Source organism: Betta splendens, chromosome 2, assembly GCF_900634795.4.
Source record: "Betta splendens chromosome 2, fBetSpl5.4, whole genome shotgun sequence".
Classification (NCBI taxonomy): Eukaryota; Metazoa; Chordata; class Actinopteri; order Anabantiformes; family Osphronemidae; genus Betta; species Betta splendens.
The window spans coordinates 21,665,007-21,685,843 of record NC_040882.2 but is presented as its reverse complement, the minus strand read 5'-3'; the positions used below and the strand labels follow the sequence as shown (position 1 = coordinate 21,685,843).

General features: G+C 46.3%; 3 protein-coding genes across 3 annotated transcripts; 1 reads left to right on the top strand and 2 right to left on the bottom strand.

The window, feature by feature from the left end:
- Nucleotides 1-910: 910 nt before the first annotated feature.
- gmpr2 (guanosine monophosphate reductase 2) lies at nt 911-4,754 on the bottom strand. The gene is made up of 10 exons (XM_029170352.3): nt 4,606-4,754; nt 4,101-4,211; nt 3,682-3,801; nt 3,129-3,212; nt 2,860-3,033; nt 2,687-2,768; nt 2,484-2,590; nt 2,235-2,277; nt 1,977-2,136; nt 911-1,901 (listed from the first exon to the last, which is right to left on the bottom strand). The coding sequence occupies exons 1-10, from the start codon at nt 4,717-4,719 to the stop codon at nt 1,712-1,714; spliced, it is 1,185 nt and encodes a 394-aa protein (XP_029026185.2). The 5' UTR covers nt 4,720-4,754; the 3' UTR covers nt 911-1,711.
- Nucleotides 4,755-4,964: 210 nt separating this feature from the next.
- Nucleotides 4,965-9,159, top strand: nedd8 (NEDD8 ubiquitin like modifier). The gene is made up of 4 exons (XM_029170414.3): nt 4,965-5,190; nt 5,322-5,369; nt 5,466-5,548; nt 5,781-9,159. Exons 1-4 carry the CDS (start codon nt 5,173-5,175, stop codon nt 5,887-5,889), a joined length of 258 nt encoding a protein of 85 aa, XP_029026247.1. The 5' UTR covers nt 4,965-5,172; the 3' UTR covers nt 5,890-9,159.
- Nucleotides 7,443-20,628, bottom strand: slc7a8a (solute carrier family 7 member 8a). Its single transcript, XM_029170326.3, has 11 exons — nt 19,902-20,628; nt 15,831-16,035; nt 14,048-14,199; nt 11,706-11,831; nt 11,037-11,190; nt 10,657-10,780; nt 10,358-10,461; nt 10,129-10,225; nt 9,900-10,049; nt 9,248-9,425; nt 7,443-9,158 (listed from the first exon to the last, which is right to left on the bottom strand). Exons 1-11 carry the CDS (start codon nt 20,032-20,034, stop codon nt 8,998-9,000), a joined length of 1,584 nt encoding a protein of 527 aa, XP_029026159.1. The 5' UTR covers nt 20,035-20,628; the 3' UTR covers nt 7,443-8,997.
- Nucleotides 20,629-20,837: the final 209 nt, after the last annotated feature.

The following is a 20,837-nucleotide window of genomic DNA, read 5'->3' as shown; positions in this document are numbered from 1 at the left end:
CAGCAGCTTTGGACGTTATTGCGGTTAAGGTTAGGGTTGCCTAACACAATCATAATCAAAAACTTCGATCCTCCCGTCTGAACAACAACCGCTCAACAGCGCCCCTACTGACTCTGCTGGTTAAATCACCCGAGCTGTGATCTACCCTACGGATAAATGACGGCGACCTACTGCACTTACTCACCGCTGCCAGTAGATGGGTTAGTACCGACTGGCCCATAGGTATGGGCTGATAACCACTGATGATGAACCACTGAATGGAGGACTATCAGCAGTCAACACAAAAAACAGCGCATAGAGTCCTCTAAAACAATCACACATAAGAGTGGAAACCTAAAGAAACCTATGGCACGACCTGAGGTGGTGGAGGTCTTCTGGAACTCTGTTGCTGCCTCGCTGTCTTTCTTTAGAAGAACCAGACAGTACCAGAGGGAGGAAATACTCACAGTTAACATAAAGCTCAACGACAGTGACCTGGTCCCATTTGTCCAACTGGGAAAAGAAAATGTCTATAATAGTTCATATATTCTCCAGTGGTGTTGCCCCTGTGGAACTGTTTACTATGCTAATTTGACATATGAGGAAAACCGTACCATGAACCGGGTCAACGCAGAACTAGTTTGTGAACTTCTGTAAGACTCAACAGATTGTTCCTAATACACAATGTTGCATCTTTTTGTTTCGTCTATTTTAGTAACTTTGCTTTTGTAACTGTTTCTACTTCAAACCACGTTTCTGTTTTAATGGGGTTTTTTTTCTATTTACGGTAATTGTTCTGAAGCTGTCATGGATCACAGGAAGCTCAGTATCTTCTTTTAGGCATCATTATCATTTCACTTGATGGAAGAAGCCTTTGTTCTGTATTGTCCACTTACTGTAACTCATCACATCAATAGTAAAAGGCAAAACATTTGTGACAATATTTTTTTTATTGACTGGATAAAATATGAAGTGAAAAAGGTCCTTTTTATTTCTACAACATAAATTACACATGTGGTGATAAAAAATGAAACATTTATCATGAAACTGCTTTAAATGGAGTCACTACAGACACTAATTGAGGTGAAACAATAATGATGGCGAAGACATTGGTCCAAATATGGCTATAATTAGGTATATATGCAGGAGCAAGTGCTGGAAACAACATTTCATATGACGTTGTAGATTTCTGTAACACAACTAAAACAAAATATTATTCTCAAATCATTAAAGTGCAAAAAAGAATCATTAAAGTGATGAAATACATTGAATTTCCCAAAAACTTACATTTGAGTAACAGCTGCTACTCACATGTTTAGCTTTTCTAAATAATTTAAGACCTATAATTTAGTATCACTGTTCTGATTTCAGTACAGAGCAGACTGATGATATTGTGTGTGTATATATATATATATATATATATATATATATATATATGTAGACAGCCAACGATGTGCATGCATATATGTAAATGCAGTAAAATGACTAAAAAGGTGACAGTGGAATCATGAAAGAGGTGAAGAGTTACTATCTTTTCTGTAGAGAAGCCGGTCCCTAAAACACTCACTGGTCTCTGTGAAATGAACATATTTCAGTCTTTTCGAATTTTGAACTCACTAAAACTTTGTCAATTAACAACAGGAAACAAAGAACCATATTTAGGTTTGAATAAACGCATCTGTTTACTTGGTCAGTCAGTTTTGCAGACAGATGCTGTAGCTGAGCTGCGTCTTCAGCTGCCACTGCCGAAGACTGTGTTGAGCTGCTGGGTGACTCTGATGAAGGTGGTCCTGCGGCTCAGCTCCTTCAGCTTGCCTGCACCGACATAGGTGCAGGTGGAGCGAACCCCTCCCAGTATGTCCTTTATTGTCTCGTCCACTGGGCCTTTGTAAGGGACCTCCACCGTCTTCCCTTCAGATGCCCTGGAAGAAGAAACCATTGGTATTATCAAACCAGAACACGCTGTTCACATGTTCAGTAGGTTTAGTGACTCTAACCTGTACTCGGCCACGCCTCCTGCATGTTTCTTCATCGCCGTGTCAGAGCTCATTCCATAGAACAGCTTGTATTTCTTCCCATTCTTTTCAATGACCTCGCCCCCACTCTCTGAGTGGCCAGCGAGCATACCCCCCAGCATCACAAAGTCTGCTCCAGCACCTGAGAAGCACGATGAAGAGCCAAACAAATGGTCAATGGTCTCATTCAGTAAGAATGATTCTCAATAAGAGAGACATTCCTAAGCTAATAATACTCACCAAATGCCTTTGAGACATCTCCTGGACAAGTACACCCCCCATCCTGTGGGTGGGGAGAAGACAGCAACACGTAACACTATGTGACATCAGTGTGACTATCATGGCTGCTTGTGTAGCCGGGAGCTAAACATCACATAATGGTTGTATTATTGTAGGGGTATAATACACATTTAACCAACCACACTGATCAGCTGGTGGAGCTAAATAACATAAAGTACAGGATTCTCAATATGTCGCTGGATTACTCACGGAGATGATGTGACCTCCCAGGCCATGGGCTGCATCAGCACATTCGATCACAGCACTGAGCTGGGGGTAACCCACCCCTGTCTTCTTGCGAGTGGTACACACAGAGCCTGTAGAGAAAGACACAATAATTCATACTTAGCTGTAGGTGTTTCAAAAAATTCAAAGCTAATGTGATCGCTTTCTGAGTGTTTCGCCATAATCACCTGGTCCGATGCCTACTTTGATGATGTCCGCACCGGCCAGGATCAGCTCCTCCACCATTTCTCCTGTCACCACGTTTCCTGCCTAATAAAACAATATTTTTAAAAAATGTTTTATTAGTACTTTTTTTCCAATTTATTTGATGATTAAGGGTGTTAAACAAAGATATACTGACCATTATAGTGTGATTGGGAAACTTCTGTCTGACATCTTTGACAAAGTGGACAAAGTGTTCAGAGTAGCCATTGGCCACATCTACACAGATGTACTGCAGCTGAGGCACTGCTGTCAAGACGGTTGAAATCTTCTCAAAGTCCCCCTCACCAGTCCCTGTGCTGACTGCTAGGCTCTGTGACATAAGCAGAGATGTGCTGCAGTAAATGCCATAATTACACTGTAAATACACTTCCTGTACCCAATACATAATAAGAACACCTTCAGTACCTCCAGACATTCAGGATGCTTGGCTGCAAACTCCACCCACTCATCCACAGTGTAATGTTTGTGAATTGTAGTGAAGAGAGAGAACTAGAAAATAAGACAATAAGTAAGACATTAATTTACCAATGATGCATTGTAATAAGGACATAAATACACACATAAACCTAACCATTATGGCTGAATATAGAATCAATAAAAACATAATTCATATAGTTTTTTAAAATGTATTATCCTGTGACTTAAAACTCCTTAAAACAAGGAAAAATTGGGATTGGGTTTACTATTAATTACAAACACATAAAAGACGTTGCAACTGCTGACAGGTCTCTGAACCTGCAGCATAGAGTCTTGATCACCTGTTTTATTGGCCTGTATCCATATAACGTTGCTCTGTAATATATGCGGCTGATTAGGGATTACAGTTTTCTGATCACTGATCAAAATCAACAAGACTTGTTTGTTTCCACTGCTTTGTTCATTTGCCATGAAAACAAAGCTAATACCCAAAAAGGAATGATGCTTTATTTGAACTGATCCCATGTTATTCATAGACTACCTGATGCAGAGCTAAGGCCATTTCAAACGTCCCCACTGTGTCCATGTTAGCAGCGACGATGGGGATCCCTCTGTAGCTGCCCTTAGAGTTTCTAAAGTTGAAGCTCCTCATCAGGTCCACCTGGAACACATAAAAACACTTGATATTTACATAATTCTTTAGTGCACTAATTATCTTAATGGCTGCAAATTTCTCCTTATGATACAACATAATTTCCTATATCTGTTTCATAAATGCGGATATGTGGCAAAAGCATGAGAGCATCCACCTTCAGTCCACCAGGTTCACTGTGACTCAGTGCTCACATGTTCCCTTCTACCAAATGTAACACGTGTTTTGTCCTAAACTAATCAGAGTTCAGCACATGGAAACATCTGTATGTAGGTCGGCGTGTGGGGGGTCCACAGCTGTAAACCCACCTCACTCCGAGACTTCAGCGTGCTTCGCTTTGGACGAAGCAGCACATCTTTGAAGTCCAGCTTGATGTCATTCTCAATGCGGGGCATGGTGGAAAGAGGCAGAATGTGCAGCTAGAAAGATCAGAAAATACACCACATGTTACAATCTGAGTTGTGTTGCTTTTCTGCGCCTTTTTCCTGTTTGTACACTGTTAAACGTTAGTAAGTGATCTGTGGCCGGTAAACATCCGTCACTTTCTAAACACGAGGCAGTCACTGTAATTACTACATCGCCGAAGTGTAATTAAGCAGTTCATAAAGCGTGTACGCTGCTAAACCTGCTAGTGCTAACGGTTCCACCTTGAAAAATGCTCAGATCTGAGGGCTGTCAAAATTATGGCTAGACCGGTAAAAAGTGGCAACACTGAATCTGATTAATTAACTTCAGAATAAGTTTATCTGAGTATAGGCTATCATTAGTCAACAGATGAACGACTTTGTTGAATAAGCAAAAGCATATATTTACCGTTAAAGTATGACGGTTACTTTGCTGTGGCGCCGCTTCCTTTTCCCCACGGCGGGAAATGTGATGGTGGCGGACAAAAACTGACCGGCGGTTTGTAGTTTTTAGGAGCGCCATCTTGAAGGCGACACGCGGGTTAAGAACTACAAATTAGAGACTCGCTTTACGCCATGGCTCCCCGATGTCGTAAAGATTGTTTTATTCATATGTTTATGAAACGCAGGTAATTTTTTTGAAGTAGGGGAAAACGAGTGACTCATATTAAAGTTTATAATCACAATTTTAGACAATTAAGTTTTTTTCACCCAAATTGAAACAAATCTTCAATAGTTAAAGCGGAACTATTGTCTTTAACTAGGAGACGGTGGGACTCAATGAAGAACACAGGAAGTCTCCATTGAATTTCTAAAAAGGGAGAAGTAACGAGTTCCATCTCCAAAATACTGGATAGATTGTTACTATTTATCCGTAGGATAGTTTCGGTATATATTTAGTTTAGTTTAGTATTAATATTTAGTAGTTATTACAGTTGTACAGCGGCTCCTCCTTTGGTTAATTCAATAAACAAAAATGCTGATTAAAGTAAAGGTACGGCAGAACAAGTAGCGATATAACCATTAATCCAGTTTAACAGTTAACTTTACTCTAATAATAAATCACTGGATTGTGTCCATTGTTATAATTTGCTAATCAGTAACTTGTTTTTTCTCTTATCACAGACACTCACTGGAAAAGAGATAGAGATTGACATAGAGCCCACAGATAAGGTAGGATATCAGTTTTACCTCCCTGTTTGTGCTGTGTGCTCATAAAATTATGCGTTTAAGATCTGAACAACGCGTTTTGTTCTGGTTTATATCCAGGTGGAGCGGATTAAAGAAAGGGTGGAGGAGAAAGAGGGGATCCCTCCGCAGCAACAGAGGCTGATCTACAGTGGAAAACAGATGTAAGCTCTGTATTAAGTATTCATTACGTTGAGGATTTTTTTATGTGAACAAATCCAGTTACAAGTACTATTAATTATTATTATTTCCCTGATTTTTGCTTTCTGTGTCAATATGAACCGTTTTTATTGGCAGCATAGTAATACACTTGGTGCTGCTTCTATTATTGTTCTTGCTGCTAATTAAAAAGAATAAAACATGAGTTTATTTTTCATCCTTTTTGTCTTTGTTCAGGAACGATGAGAAAACAGCTGCAGACTATAAAATCCAGGGAGGCTCTGTTCTTCATTTGGTTCTTGCCCTGCGAGGAGGTTGTGTGCTCTGCTCTCCTAGGAGCTTCTGATCTGAGCCTGTGCTGTAGACATCACTTCAAAACATGCCTTTGTTTTTGTGGTGCCCACACTGAAGACACAGCTACAGTCACCTGGCAGCACAGATCCATATGAAGAAGCAGTCAGTGTTATTTATTTAAGGCTGCCTGTACCTACAGCCGGGAAGAACTGACTGCAGACACTCCCCACACTGTTCTATTGAGATACACCACATGTTAACAATGACGATGTTGGAAACATTAACGTTAACAAAATGAAACGTTTATCTATAGCTTCACAACCTAGGGCTAATTTGGCTGCTAAACAAAAACTGCTGGTTTGGAAATGTCACACCTGGCTTTCATGAAGCCTTTAAGTACAGGTGTTTCTTTTGTTCCACAGACTCACAATGGGGCAGAGCTACTGTATGTGTGGTTTAAAGATGCTGTAAGGGAACTGATCCTTTTGCTTGTTAGCTTTATGTTTGTTTTTCTTATGTTTCCCACAAATTTTCCCACTCAGAAAGATACTTTTCTCATGTTTAGCCTTTGTGTAGCACAGATACAGTAGATGTATAAAACGTGGACAACAAAATGTTCAAAAAACAAATTAACATTCTTGGAAATAACAACCATAGTTTGTCTTTTGCATATCAAGAAAACCTCCTGCCACTTATTTTAAAACATGCATAGGCTGAGGATGACAGCATAAAAGTTGTTTTCTACAATGTCAATTCATTATTCTGTTAATGCTGTGATGCAGGAGTGTGCCAAATATGGTCCCCCCGACAATAGATTCGTATCTTTTGTAAACAGGTCTGTTTGTCTGTTCTTTGAAGCCACTCTAGCTTCTATGACTGCTGCACTTCTGTGACTCCTCTGTTTACAGACATGTCGTAAAATAATCTGTCAGAAGAATAAACTGCTGAAAAGCCTTTCTCCTGCCATTTGTCCCCCAAATGCCCCATACAGTTGAACAGAGGAGGTGCAAAAAGGATTGTTCATGTTATATTTATTTTTTATTCTCTTCACACGCTCATCTCCAATATACACATTTACACTTTCTACACAACACTTAGCAAGATGTCACTCAAAAGGGCTCTCGGTATGACAGTTCTATGCAAAAGGCAACTTAAATTACAGGCCAATGTGGACACGGAAGCTGTAGAAGAAACATTCAGGCAGTTTTTTGTGCTGTTTATAAGAAAAGATCTACTTAGATAATCACACACTTACAACACTCAACACGTCCACCACAGTGATGTTGCTCGTTTTGGTCTAAATTGAAGTAAGTGGGGGTTGCAGCTTGTCAGGGAACCTTGAGCAGCAAGAAGGTAAAAATCAGCACTCTTATTGTTTCTTTACATATAAAACAGTAGGTCACTTTATGTTGTTGTCTGTACAGCTCATGATGAGAAGTTGCAGCATTTGATTTGAACGGTCCAAATCTTTTTCAGGCCTCATTCATGTGCAGCAAGGAAGAAAATCTAAAATTTATGACATTGTGAATATATTTATGTCAAAACCAAACACAGCAGAATGTGGAGACAGACGTGGAGCGCTTTTCTACAAATAAGGCCCTGAAGTACAAATTAACCAGTGGTTTTTATTTACTGTGAGACAACATTCTGACATCTCTGTTTACTGCACATACACAATGACCAAACGCATTAAGACGTCCAAACACTCTTTTCCCCTTAAAGCAGAACAAGAGCAACTTTTTACAATACTGGCACAGCTTCAGTGATGCTTCCATAGTTATTTATTCACCAACTTTCATTCTCTGTGAGTTACTTTATTTGGGATTCCATAAAACTTAAAGTCTCCTGAGGAAATGAAAACCTAAAAGCACCCAAACAGACACGGAGCACTGACAGACTGGATTTCAAAGGCAAATCAGTCAGAAATGTTAAGTCTTCATGGTCTAGAGGTTTTAGGCAGTGTATCTAAAGAGAAGGCAGTGACGAAGCCCTGAGACACTAACTAGAAAGAATAAAGACACTGAAGAACATAGTCTGTGTTTCTGTGTGAAGGAGTGTTGTTACGATATGATGCAGCATTAGTGTGAATACATGAACCATCACCAGACGCTTCAGACTGGATTTCCTAGATTTCTGGCTGGTGCCTGTGCTAATATTGCACTAACGTGTCCTTCAGTGAATTGTCTTAAGCAGAAATACTTAACGTAAAGCTCATGTTACTACACAGCTACTTTAGATGATACTGTAAGCTACAAAAATATGTCTTGAAACACAATCAGCGCATTCACGTGTCGGCGTAAAGTTTTGCATGTAGGCAACGCAGATGTGGTGAGTCAGCGCTCCTGCTCATTCTTTCTCATCTTTTTTAACGGGTCAGTTTGTGTGGGTAGCGTTCACACCAGAACTCGAAGCTCTCTACTTTCTTTTGCTTCCATAAAAGTAGGTATTAATCATCTGCAACACTGCTGTCAACCAGCTACCAAACCTTTTAACGCCACAATCACCAACAACACACACGTCACACATCAGAACAATAGGCCATGAATATGAAGCCGGATAGAAAAAAAAAGAATATCAACAAATTTAAAATTAACATAATAAAACTAAAATAAGAATACAGTTAATGATATAAACAATTATCATAATTACAAAAAAGAGAAACATATTGGAATTACAAAACTCTACTTTAGTGTGCTTCACAATCGACTTGATCTGAACACGATTCTGCTTTGACAAATCATAATACAGCTTTGGTGTGTTGAAAAAAACGGCTCAACAAACTAAAGGTGTTTGCGTAGCCGTCGCAGTACAGACTGCTAAAAGTCTTTTGATAATAAAAAAACATTACTAAAAAATGATGATCTTTCCATAGGAGTGTGCAGGGGGTGATGAAGAGTGAGATGATGATGACGATGATGATGATGAAGAAAAATGATTAAAGGGTGAAGGAGGCGTAATGGTGTTAACCGTTCGTTATTGCACTTTTGAAGGACCCCAGATAGTAAAGTTTGAGAAACTTGCCACTCTATACTTGGTGCAGAAATCAGTGATGGACATGATGCTAAACCCAACTAAACTGTGAAGGAAGAGACGTGGGAAGTGTTGACCAGTGAATCCATGAAAAGGGCTGTGTGTGTTTGTTTGTGTGTTGGGAGACGCTTCAGCAGTCCGCTGACTTGTGGTTGTCTCCGTCCTCCTTGGACAGAGGAGACCTGGCCTCCTTCATCTCCTCCCCTTCCTCTCCGCCTCCGCTGCTGCCTGCGTCGCCCTCTGCTGGATAAACGACCACGCAGAACTTCTGGCCCAGGTACGTCATCTTGTCTGGAAGGAGAAAGGCACGTTTCCATGTCGGGTTTAACGCAACTGCTTGTACAAGGCATCGAGGCAAAGTCGGTGCGGAGGCAACTCACCAACAAAGGCGTCAAAGCACTGTGGCTTGTTGTCCCAGTAGACTCCCAGGAAGTAGACGGGGACCCCGGTCAGCATGATGGCCAGGCCGATGCCGCACACCACAGGCTCAGAGTAGAGAGAGAAGATGAGCAGGAAGGCCCAGAAGATGAGGTAAATGACCGGCCAGAGGAGGCTGACCTGGAGGAAACAACACACGGTCCTTATTATTATTAAGACTCTGCTCTTTGACCAGGAAACTGTTCACTTCAAGACTGGCTGCACATTCCCAGTCATTCCGGACTCACTGGTTTTTCCAGCGACTTCCAGAACCTTGTTAGTAGAGCGTCTTCTAAAAGCACAACTCATTCTAGATGGCAGCAACGGCTATATTTCAGAGCCAGTTTCCATGTAACCAAACAGGTTTACCGTCAGATACCAGACTTCACTGGTTCCAACTCAAACAAAGCACTGAGACATTTTTCATGTCATGAAAGTCATGAATTGTTTCTCAAAAGACATTCAGTGAAGATTATTTCGCCGCTTTGTTGGCACACATTTGTTTTTTGCATCAGAGATTTATTGTCTCTGTCTGTTTTTATAAAGATTCAGCACTTTCAATACAGTAGTTGTTAGAAAAGCAATGGATGAAGCGAAACAGGGACACAAACGCACCTTGATCGGTCGGTGCATGTCCGGCTGCTTGATGCGCAGAACGATCTGCCCGGCGACGGTCACTCCGTAGAAGAGGTAGTTGATGAAGCCCACGTAGTTGATGAGCGTGTACATGTCGCTGGTGCACAGCATGAGCAGGGTGGACAGGCACTGGGAGTGAGGAGGGACAGACAGGCGTGAGATGGACAGGCGCTGAAGCTGGACAGGCGCGAGGCAGCGTGGGACTCACCGTGAAGAGCAGGGCCGGGATGGGGGTGCAGCGCTTCACATGGATCATGGCCAGCAGACTGGGGAGGTGGCCCTCTCTGGCCCCAGCAAAGAAGAGTCTGGAAAAAGCAGTCAAAGCATAAATAAACAGTCAGAAATCCATCCGTCCTCATATTAAGATCCATCATTCACTCAGGAATAACTGATGACAAAGCAATATTTTAAATATTTAATATATAAAACATTCTAACCGTGATGAGGTGAAGAGGGAACCGTTGACGCCCCCGAAGGTGGACAGAGCCACGGAGATAGGCATGATCCACGCCATGACTCCCAGCAGCTTCTCACCAAAGGTCTGGGGGGGTGGGACGGGAGCAGAAAGGTCAAGGGTCAAACCATGAAGAGACGGTAATGTATCAAATGCATGGCGATTTTCTGTTCGTCATGCAGTGAACATGGTGCAAAGGGTGGGGTGTTGGACTGGAGCGTTGATGGGCAGAGACCACTAGAGGGCCACCCAGGACCACCTGCCCCAGTCAGAGCCACTCACCACGGCCACGGCGTTGGAGGCCAGCAGCTCCTGGGGGCTCATGGCCGTGACGTAGGCGATGTTGGCAAAGACGTACACGAACGTCACCAGGGGGATGGAGATGAAAATGGCACGAGGAAGGTTCCTGCACACAATAAAGGGCTGCATTTAAATGACTGACGGGCGGGAGAGAAAGTAACGGAAGGAAGGAGGAAATGAAAACAGGGAGGTGTCTCATTGAACTGAGATTCTTTATAAACAGTTTCCAGTGTTTGAAGGCAGACTTTAGGAGTGAATGAGAGTTTATTTCCAGCCTTTAAACCATCTGGATGTCTGGAAACAAACCACTGCTTTCCAAACAACAACATGACGTCACTTAATAGATGAGTGAAGCATCTCACACATAAGGGTCCACCAGCTCCTCTGTGACGTAGTTGAGGAAGTTCCACCCGCCGTATGCGAAGGAGCCCTGTAGGAAAGCCAAGGCTATCAGACCCACATCGTAGTCCTGGAAGGGCTCGAAGGCATTGACCGGCTCCAGCCAGTAGTACTCGCCTACAGGTGGAGAAGATGGAGAGAAAGAGGCGGCGTCAGGTTGGTTTCACCCTCAAGTCTGACTCATTTCTATTTGTTTCGAGTCTGTTTGTGATCACTCCCTGCGAGAACATCTAATGGAATGACTGTGTGGAAACAAGCAGCTGAAGCCCATTGGCTGCTTTGAAGACTGCATTTAAATATCAGCGTCATGAAAGACTTTATCATCATTTTCTTCTCACATCAGCACACTTTTAAACAAACTCCTGCTCTCTCACACTGTTCTCTATGAAAATCAGCCGCTGGACCCTTCATCGTCTTTGTTGTTTCAGGGGCCGACTCTCTGTGGCCCCTGTAAAAGCTGCCCCCCGGCCATGTTTGAAGTGCAAATCCACAGAGGCGCGCTGGTGTTAGCGCTGTGAGTTTTAGCCCAACTCGCTGACCCCTGTCCCCGGCAACCGGTCGCCCCCGGTGACCGCCGTCGCCCCCGGCGACCGCGCCTGTGCGTGTGGGCGGGGACTCGTGCAGGACCTTACCCTTGCAGATCTGCACGATGCCCATGATGATGATGAGGGCCAGGGCCAGCAGTTTGCCGGCGGTGAAGATGTCCTGCACCCTGGTGGCCCACCGGACGCTGGAGCAGTTCACCCACGTCAGCAGCACTGAGGAGAAATAAAGGCCGTTCATAGGTTTGCAGCCTTAACATCACTTCCTAGTTCGTAATGTTTTCACTGTTTCACATGTTTTCTGCTGAGATGCTTGCAAGTGATTACGTAACACATGTTGAGGCAACATGAGACGTGACTTTTTCGACACAACATGCAATCACTGGTTTCATGTGTTAATTGTTTTACTGGTCGCGTTTATAGAAGCGGTGCTTGTAAAGTTTCCCAAGAGAAGGAGAAGTGATTAAAGTGGTTACGGTCACTGATAAACCCATTAACCTTGGTTAATAATTTAATATTAGTACAGCAGCTCTGGCATTTGATTATATAGCGGTAAAGAACAAATGTCTTATTTGTTAAATCAATTCTCAGGAGCAAATGACAGATTGTATCACCTCTATGATTATAATTATGTGGAAATTTCAACTGGATCCACCCAGAGGCCGAGCTCACACAGACACAGATAATGGCTTTAATCTGAAGTGCTGGGTGGAACAGGCCAGTGGGTTCAAACCCACGGGAGGCCATTAAATAATCAGCCCGGGTCCTAGTGTTAAATAAGTCCAGGCTCAGCTGCCAATACAGGGACCAAAGGCAGTGCTGCAGATGTGTGCGAGGCGAGCGGGCCGAGCTCGTTTGTTGAGACGTTTACGGCTTTTTTGTGTTTTTGGTATGTGAGTGGGAGTTTACTCAACCCAATAACTGCGGCAGACAGCTGCAAGAAACAGGAAGTGAGAACAGACACACACACACACACACACACACACACACACACACACACACACACACACATACACACACACAGGAGGAATGCACTAAATTGCAACCCTGAACCTCCTGGCTCCACCAGTGAAGCCGCCCTTGTTGATTGACAGGTTGCCAGTAAACACCTGACGACACGCTCAGCTGTTCGTAAGCTGAGCGTCCAAATGAGTTGCGTAAACCTGTGAGATACCCGCTGGCCCGCTGTAAATGAAGCCCCTTGGACTCCATGGAGGACCCTCTGCCCCCCCGTGTGGAAACGGATCCCCACCGACAGCGTGAGCCGACCGGACCGCCGAGCGAGCCGGCTGTGGCCGGATCCGCAGGTAAATAAACACACTCATTACATAACCGTCAGATAAATGCACGCAGAAGCAGCATGAATGACATCAGGGGCGAGAGGAGACCCCTAACCCATCACCCAACTCCTCGACAACATCAACAACAGCAGCTGCAAAACAAACGAAGATTAATCCAAACGGCCTCACAACATTCTATCAATGGAGCCACAGGATAAGCTGTTCACATAAACAAAGCAGCGTTGGGCAACAACTGGATGTTGGCAGCTCCTGGTAAAATTAAGCACATTTAGCTCCGGGGCTTGTGGAAACCAGGTCAATATGTCTGTAATCCGCCACAAAGCTCTATGAAACACTGAGGATGAGGAGTTCTGCTGAGGTTTAAGTCATTACATCAGACAAAAAGATCGTGTCTAAAGTTTGTTTACTGGATGGGAGCAGAGAAAAACAGCCTCAGACCCGTACGTTACAAGTGGAGGATCTACAGACGAGTTAAGACTGAGTTCACTGCATTCACCTGCAAAGATCATTAACAGCAGATCAGGAGTTTTACTGGTTGTAGACAGAGATTATAAAACTATCGCTTAGTGTGTGTCGGGTCAAACAAGGTCAAAGGACACTCACACACACACACACACACACACACACACACACACACACACACACACACACACACACACACACACACACACACACACACACACCGGTCTGTCTGTCTGAGAAGTCGCTGCAGTATTTGACGAGTCCGTGTGAACTTTATTCAGTGATTCACTGTCATGTCAGCATTCATCAATTTGCCTTCACGTGTTCACACACTGACTCCAGCTGCTCTGCTGACCTTCGACCGGGGTTAAACACACAGACAGGGGGAACACTGAGCTGTCTACGAACAGCGGCAGCTTTCTAATACCTGAACTTCTCCTCGTTGTCACATAATTAAAAGTGGAGGCTGCTCTCAAAGCTTCTAAACCCCTCTGAGATTTAGCAAATGCTGCTGATTTGACTTAACTCTTTACAGTCTGAATATAAAACCAGCTGGTTCTGCGGACACGCTCACACCCAGCGACTGGACTGTAAATACGTTTTGTGTGGCCATATTCCTATACATATATAATGCATAAGCTTTTGTATGTAGCCGTTGGGAGCACTCACACAGGCAGACGGCCGCCAGCAGTCGAAGGCCGTTCTCTGGAGGGAAGCAGGTGGGGAACAGCGGCTGCAGGACGTAGTTGGAGAAGGTCAGCGCGATCACGGCCTGGTTGGTCGGGTAGATGACGAGCACGGCGATCCACAGGCGCAGGAACCTGGGGGGGGGGGCAGCATCAGCATGAAGCGCGTGGACATCCATACAACACGCGGGGCATCCTGCCCTTCAAAGCGCCTTATTTTTAGCAAATGTACATTGTCACACGTTGTTACTAAAACAATCCGTTTTAAAATGGAGAGGAAATCATGTGGAGCACATTCTGGCTATTTCGGGAGATTTCAGAGGCTGAAAAACTAAACAGACGGCGAACAATCATCGCGAGACGACAGACAAAACAAACAGCTCATCTGAGCGTCGGAGATAAAGACGGCAGCTGAACTTGAAACGTCTCTGCTTTCGTCCCGCTTTGATGCTGATGACGGTTCTTCATCAGAGCGGTGGAAAAACACTTGGATTGTTCCGCTGTGCAAACCTCCGCTAGAAGGATCGATGGCGCTTCTATTTATAGCCGCGGTGACTCATTCGACCCCCGGTTTGCGCTGCTGTCAGACGTGGAACAATTAACTTTGTCTGATTTTACTAGAACACGTTAGTGGATCCACAGACGGTTCCATGTTGAGAACCAGCGTTCCCACATCTGCTCGACGCCGACGCGACCAGGCTCGACCAGTGGTTGTTGGTTGGTGATGTGCTTGCCGGGCTCCTCCATTAAATCCTCTGAACGCTTGCAGAGACACTGTTACGCCAGACTGCGTTAATGGCCTTGTGTCTCACTGGAATGCATGCGCGTGTGTGTGTTTGATATAAAAACCCAAATGTAGGTCAGTCCTGACTAAAACCTCTCGCTCGACGCCGGGGGGTGAAAAGCAACACCGTGAACAGGATTCAAAGTCATTCTGGACGAACCCGTTCTCATAATTGCTCCTCGCTTTCTGAATCCTTAATGGGAACATATTTTACTTCCCACAAAAAGTTGTTCTATGATAAACACAACCATCACAGATGAACCTCCCAGTTGGACGATAAAGGGTTAAATACACTACAACCACCTGCATTGCACAACTGGATAAACACCGACAAACACAGCACGCCTTCCAGGTTTTGCTGCATTACTTCTTCTAAGCTAATTCTGAGCTTATCTGAATAATCCCCCGCTGCCAACAGCTACTCAGGTATTTCCGTTATCGACGTGCACGAACAACCTGCACACAAAAGCCGCAGCACAACAGCAACAAACGCCGGTTTATTTGTGCTAGACAGAGGGCACAAGGAAGCGGCGTGGCCCCGACACCACCCAGGGCCACAAACTACAAAGCCCCTGGATGCAAAGGCTCATTGATGTGCATTGAAGCTACTGTACAAAAAAACAATCCTTGGCTGTTTTGTCTGCTGGAATTCCGCCCTGTGTTTACTGTCCTGGCAGATGCACAGTGTGTGTGAAATTTGCACTAACAAACATTGTCGTTGGGAAGTGGCCTTAGCGTGGTTCCCAAGCTTCTAGTGGGGCCCGCGTTACAATGGAGTAATTTGCGGATGAACGAATGAATGAGCCGTTAAAAGCCCAGCGGGGCTCCGCTGTGAAGTTGGAGTATGAGTGTGGGTGTGAGCGCATCCGCTGGTTGTGTACCGGTGCGTTTTCTACCACAAAACCCTTTATTTCCGAGCCTCTTCCTGCTTCCTGACTCTCGAAATGACCCCTTTCGAGCATGAACACCAGCGTCTGCTCACCCGGTGAGTCCTCCGAAGATGTCCTTGACGTAGGAGTAGTCGCCCCCGGACTTGGGGATGGTGACGCCCAGCTCCGCGTAGCACAGCGCCCCGATGGCGGTGATGACGCCGGTGATGATCCAGACGATCAGGGCCACGCCCACGGAGCTGGCGTTCTCCAGCACCCCCTTGGGACTGACGAAGATGCCCGAGCCGATGATGTTACCTGGTGGAGGAACAGGGAGCAGAGGAGGTCATGAGTACCGTACAACCTGAGTCACCAGGTTGTTGGGAGCGAATCAATCCCCACAAACCACCAAAATCTGATAATTTTCATCATCAGTCTTTTCTTTTTGGGCACAGACTGAAAAGCCAGACAACGAATGAATAAACAGTGTCCCAGTACAAAGTCAGTGAGTTTGTACAGTGACAGAAGCCGCTGACTGTGCACGAGTTATGGGATGGGGCCGAGGGAGGAGTGAGCGAGAGGCGAGGAGGGATTAGAGCCGGACGCCCACATTATCACTGAGCATCGGAGCGTCAGCCGTTTACACGGCAGCGTGAATGGAGGATCGGGTCCGGCACCGAAGACGCGGCCGGAGCCCAAATCAGAGAGTCACTCAGGGGTCAAAGGTCAGGAGTCTTCCATCACATTCTGCTGACTGGGTTGAACGACTCAGATGGATCCAGTCAAAGGTTGAAAGTGGTGAATAACACAAGGGTAGTTGGGTCCAAAAGTCAAAGGTGTGAGTGACACCGTCACACTCTGCCCGGAGGCTTCAATGAAGACACGTTTGATGCACCAGTTCTACTGGTTCAGAACCACAGTTCTGTTGAACCGGCTCGGCCCCACTGTTTGTCAGTCTGTTTTTCTGTCTGTCTGTAAATCTGTCTATCTGTCAGTCTGTTTGTTTGTCTGTCTGTCTGCCCGCCTGTCTGTATATCTGTCTGTCTGCATGTCTGTCTGTCTGTATATCTGTCTGTCTGTATATCTGTCTGTCTGTCTGTATATCTGTCTGTCTGTCTGTCTGTCTGTCTGTCTGTCTGTCTGTCTGTCTGTCTGTCTGTCTGTCTGCATGTCTGCCCGCCTGTCTGTCTGTCTGTCTGTCCACCCCCCTCGTCTGGCTTGGACATCATCTGTACAAGCAGCTGTTCACATCTGCATGTCCAGATGTGAAGCCGCAGCATAACTGGTGCAAACAAGGTCAAATCCAGCTTTCAGCGTCTGGACGTGTGTGAGCTGGTGTTTCTTACAGGAGACATTAAACGTGGAGCGTCTGTCATGTGACGCGTCACATGTCAGTATGTGGGGATAATGCTGACTAACGTGGAACTTCATTTTCCTGTTTTATGTCCCTTTGTCTCCAGCCAGGCCGCAGAGCAGGCTGCTTCTAAATGCACTGCTCACGGTTTGTGTTTTACACCATTTGTGTGAACGTGTCTGTCTGTTACAGAATCCAAGTTGATGTCGTTACATGAATAACACATTGTTAAACGACAGATAATTAAAGTGCTTGTCATCTTGTGTGATTGTGTGTCATTTTGTTTGCATGCTTTAATGGTTTAGTGGCTGAGGCTTTATTTCTACTACAAACTGTGTGTGTGTGTGCGTGCGTGTGCGTGTGTGCGCGTGCATGTGCGTGTGTGCGTGCGTGTTCGTGTGTGTGTGCGTGCGTGTGCGTGCGTGTGTGTGTGTGTGCGTGTGTGTGTTTGTGTGTGTGCGTGCGTGTGTGTCTGTGTGTGTGTGTGTGCGTGCGTGCGTGCGTGCGTGTGTGCGCGTGCGTGCGTGCGTGTCTGTGTGTGTGTGCGCGTGCGTGCGTGTGTGCGTGCGTGTTCGTGTGTGTGTGCGTGCGTGTGTGTGTGTGTGTGTGCGTGTGTGTGTTCGTGTGTGTGCGTGCGTGTGTGTCTGTGTGTGTGTGCGTGCGTGCGTGCGTGTGTGCACGTGCGTGCGTGTCTGTGTGTGTGTGCGCGTGCGTGCGTGCGTGCGTGCGTGCGTGCGTGCGTGTGTGTGTGTGTGCGTGCGCGTGTGTGCATGCGTGCGTGTGTGTGTGTGTGCGTGCGCGTGCGTGTGTGTGTGCAGCATTATGTTATCACGTTAATCAGCCTACACAGAGACATGGAGGATTAGTGCCTGCGTTTCCCTCCTGTCCTGAACCCTTGCTCAAACAGCATCCAGGCCGGGCCGTGGGGGGGCTGGTTTGAGGGGGGGGCTGCTGCTTGGCCCACAGCCAGCATCCCCAGACCTCAGACCATCATTCCTGCACAGGCAGCGACGGCAGTAACCAGATACAAAGACACCCTGGTGGCACTCAGGCCCTGCAGCATAATTCAATCATAAAACACAGGAGCGCTAACCAAACCTCCATATTTAATTAAAGTGATGTGGCTTCGCGTCCATGCAGCAGTTCTATAATAAAACACACACAGCGGATCTGAGCGCGGACGCGGCTCATAAACCTCTTTATCAGGGTGACGTGGCCAAACGTTCACTTCTAAACCGTGGCCTTGCTGGACCTATGGTACTGCTCGTACGGGACAATGGGCCATAAACGCTCCCCAGCGGGGGAACGTTCACGTCCGGCGGATCAGACGCCTGATGCACGACGGGCCTGAATGAGCGACTCGGTCCGGGATGAGTGGACTCTGGACGGTCATAAAGCACGGCGAGATCGCTGACAGGCAGCGTCTTAGCGGTCGGCTGATGAGAGCGGGGCCATAAATGAAACGGTTTAGAGAAGATACCGCCATCCTTCAGTTGCTTTAGGACTCTGTAGATTTGAATGATGACTCAGGGTTTGAGATCACTGAGATCGTGATCATGGCCCTGGAGAGAGCAAACACCGGTCTATGAGCGTCACAATGAGCAGAACTCACGCCTCTTCTGTGGAACCTCGAGGCTGCGCTTCGTCGCTGCCTCTGCGTCTCAGAGCAGATCCACTGGGATTCCTCTCTCCCTCTGTCCTCCTGTTACCGTGGAAACTCACTCCTTTCCACCCTCGTCTCCCGTCTAGTGAAGGTCAACATAAAGGCCCACAGCCCCATATACATATAGTGTGGTATTGTAGCTGTCCTGGTGCTACTGTGTCTGAATTCTGTTGGAGCCCACATTGTAGTTCCTCAGCTGTAGTTCTACTGTATTTGATGATTCAAACACTATATTAATGAACGTGAACACTAATTATTGTCTCTCTACTGATTCCTGTGTCATTGAATATATTTCATCTTATAAATCTGAATATATTTAATAACATACAAACAATGTGGCAATGGTTCAATATCCAGGTCTCTCATATGATTAAAGGGTTATTCCGGGTGATTTTTGCCACTAATTTAGCTTCACTGTCACACTTCCACAAAGTGTAAAGGATGCATTCAGGGAACAGGACAGCAGAGACCTAAAGCATGAACCTCTAAAGTTTCAGGTTACTACTAAACAATAAACACCTGCCAATTAGCCACCAAACACATCATCTCAAGCTCATTGTGCCCAGGTCATGTGAGGAGGCACAGCCGATAGTCGGGCCTGTATCAGTGCTCCTACGTGATGTCGTCATCACACAGAGGGGTGATGAAAGTGTCGCTGATTAAGTGCAGCGGGGACAGAGAGCCCCACGCTGACGGACACCTAGCGAGCCTCTCTGTGGGGGGCCCTGGGCTCTGAGCTGCTGGGGGGGGGGGGGGGGGCATCACCCTGCCTGCATCTTATCTCATCACTGCCAATCAGACGCGTTCATGCACGGAGAACAAGCACGTGCTCAGCTTCCACCAGCTCCCGTACGTGCAGCACACAATGACCCTGCAGTGCGTCCTCTTTATCTGCAAACGCTCGCACAGGACCATAAACTGTTGTTCCTCGGGTATTGAACAGTGGAATCTGATCCCAGAGCAGCTTTTGTACCCTGGTGAATATCGACTTACTAAAACACGTGTGACACCACAGGCTCCTTCCGTCTTTCATTTTCTTCTACTATCACTCACTTTTTCAGACGCATGTATCTAATATACTTTCAGGGCACAGACTGTGCTGCTTCTCCGGTGTCCTCTGTGTATATATATATATATAAATACTTTGTAGCACTAACTATCACTTACCCACAATAATGCCGCAGGCGCTCACTAGCCCGATTTCCTTCTTGAGCGCAACTCCTCCTCCGGACCCCTGCTTCTCGCCAGCATCCTTGGAGGAGTCAGACGCGCTGCTGCGTTGCCTCGGACCGTCCGTCATCGCGATGCCCGGACTCGTCTACGCGGCCCTTCGGTTCTGGTCTGGTCCTGAGCGGCCCACGGCACCCGGTGCGGGTCACAGGCGGCGGCACTTCCTTTGTGCGTAAAACCGCGGAAACGCACGGCTGGCTCGTGTGATGAGCGACTGTTCGCAGCGACGGGTTACGAACAGAATCACAAAACTGATCAAAACAGGAAATGAATACAAAAAACAAACAAAAAAAACCCCCGAGTGTTTCTGAGGCACGACACCGGCGCCGCGCGCACTTGGATCAGCTGCTGCCTCTGACGGATTCACAGGTGGAAGCGCGCAACGCTGCAGATTCCAGTAACATGCCGGAAGAACCGACGAATAAATAAACTGCGATGTGCGCAACGGCAACGAATGTCTCAAAGCGACAAAAAGCTCTCAGTGCCCCTTTGTTCCAGGTTTAAGCTGCAGACACAAAAGCATCCTCTGTTCCCTGCGAGCACCGCTCCACGAGTGGACAACAGGCCGAAAGTCTCGTAAAGTCTCTGAGGTGCGCGTCATGAAGATCCGAGATGCGCCGCGCTTGGACGGGAGCGCTTTGAATTGAGCTGATATACGGGTGCGTGGGTACGGTGGCGCCGCCCACTCGGAGCCTCCCACCTCCCGGCCGACTTGTTTTTCCTCCCACAAAGACTCCCACCGCCCCGCAAGCATCAGCTGGTCCACATCCACCGCGCCTCCGAACCAACCTGCACAAACACGGCGTCACGTGGGCTCCGACGGCCTCTCCCCCGTCCGTCCCCCGTCCCCCGTCCCCCCACTTTCTCTCACCC

Bases quoted from the DNA above. Each gene is read 5' to 3' on its own strand.
- gmpr2 (XM_029170352.3), bottom strand. From the start codon at position 4,719: ATGGCGCTCCTAAAAACTACAAACCGCCGGTCAGTTTTTGTCCGCCAC. The intron at 3,034-3,128 runs GTACTGAAGGTG...CTTATGTCACAG, and splicing joins AGCATCCTGAATGTCTGGAG to AGCCTAGCAGTCAGCACAGG. The intron at 2,137-2,234 runs GTGAGTATTATT...CGTGCTTCTCAG, and splicing joins AGATGTCTCAAAGGCATTTG to GTGCTGGAGCAGACTTTGTG.
- nedd8 (XM_029170414.3), top strand. The intron at 5,370-5,465 runs GTAGGATATCAG...GTTTATATCCAG, and splicing joins ACATAGAGCCCACAGATAAG to GTGGAGCGGATTAAAGAAAG. The intron at 5,549-5,780 runs GTAAGCTCTGTA...GTCTTTGTTCAG, and splicing joins ATCTACAGTGGAAAACAGAT to GAACGATGAGAAAACAGCTG.
- slc7a8a (XM_029170326.3), bottom strand. From the start codon at position 20,034: ATGACGGACGGTCCGAGGCAACGCAGCAGCGCGTCTGACTCCTCCAAG. The intron at 11,191-11,705 runs GTAAGGTCCTGC...CTCCACCTGTAG, and splicing joins CATCGTGCAGATCTGCAAGG to GCGAGTACTACTGGCTGGAG. The intron at 9,159-9,247 runs GTGAGTTGCCTC...TTCTCCTTCCAG, and splicing joins GTGCTTTGACGCCTTTGTTG to ACAAGATGACGTACCTGGGC.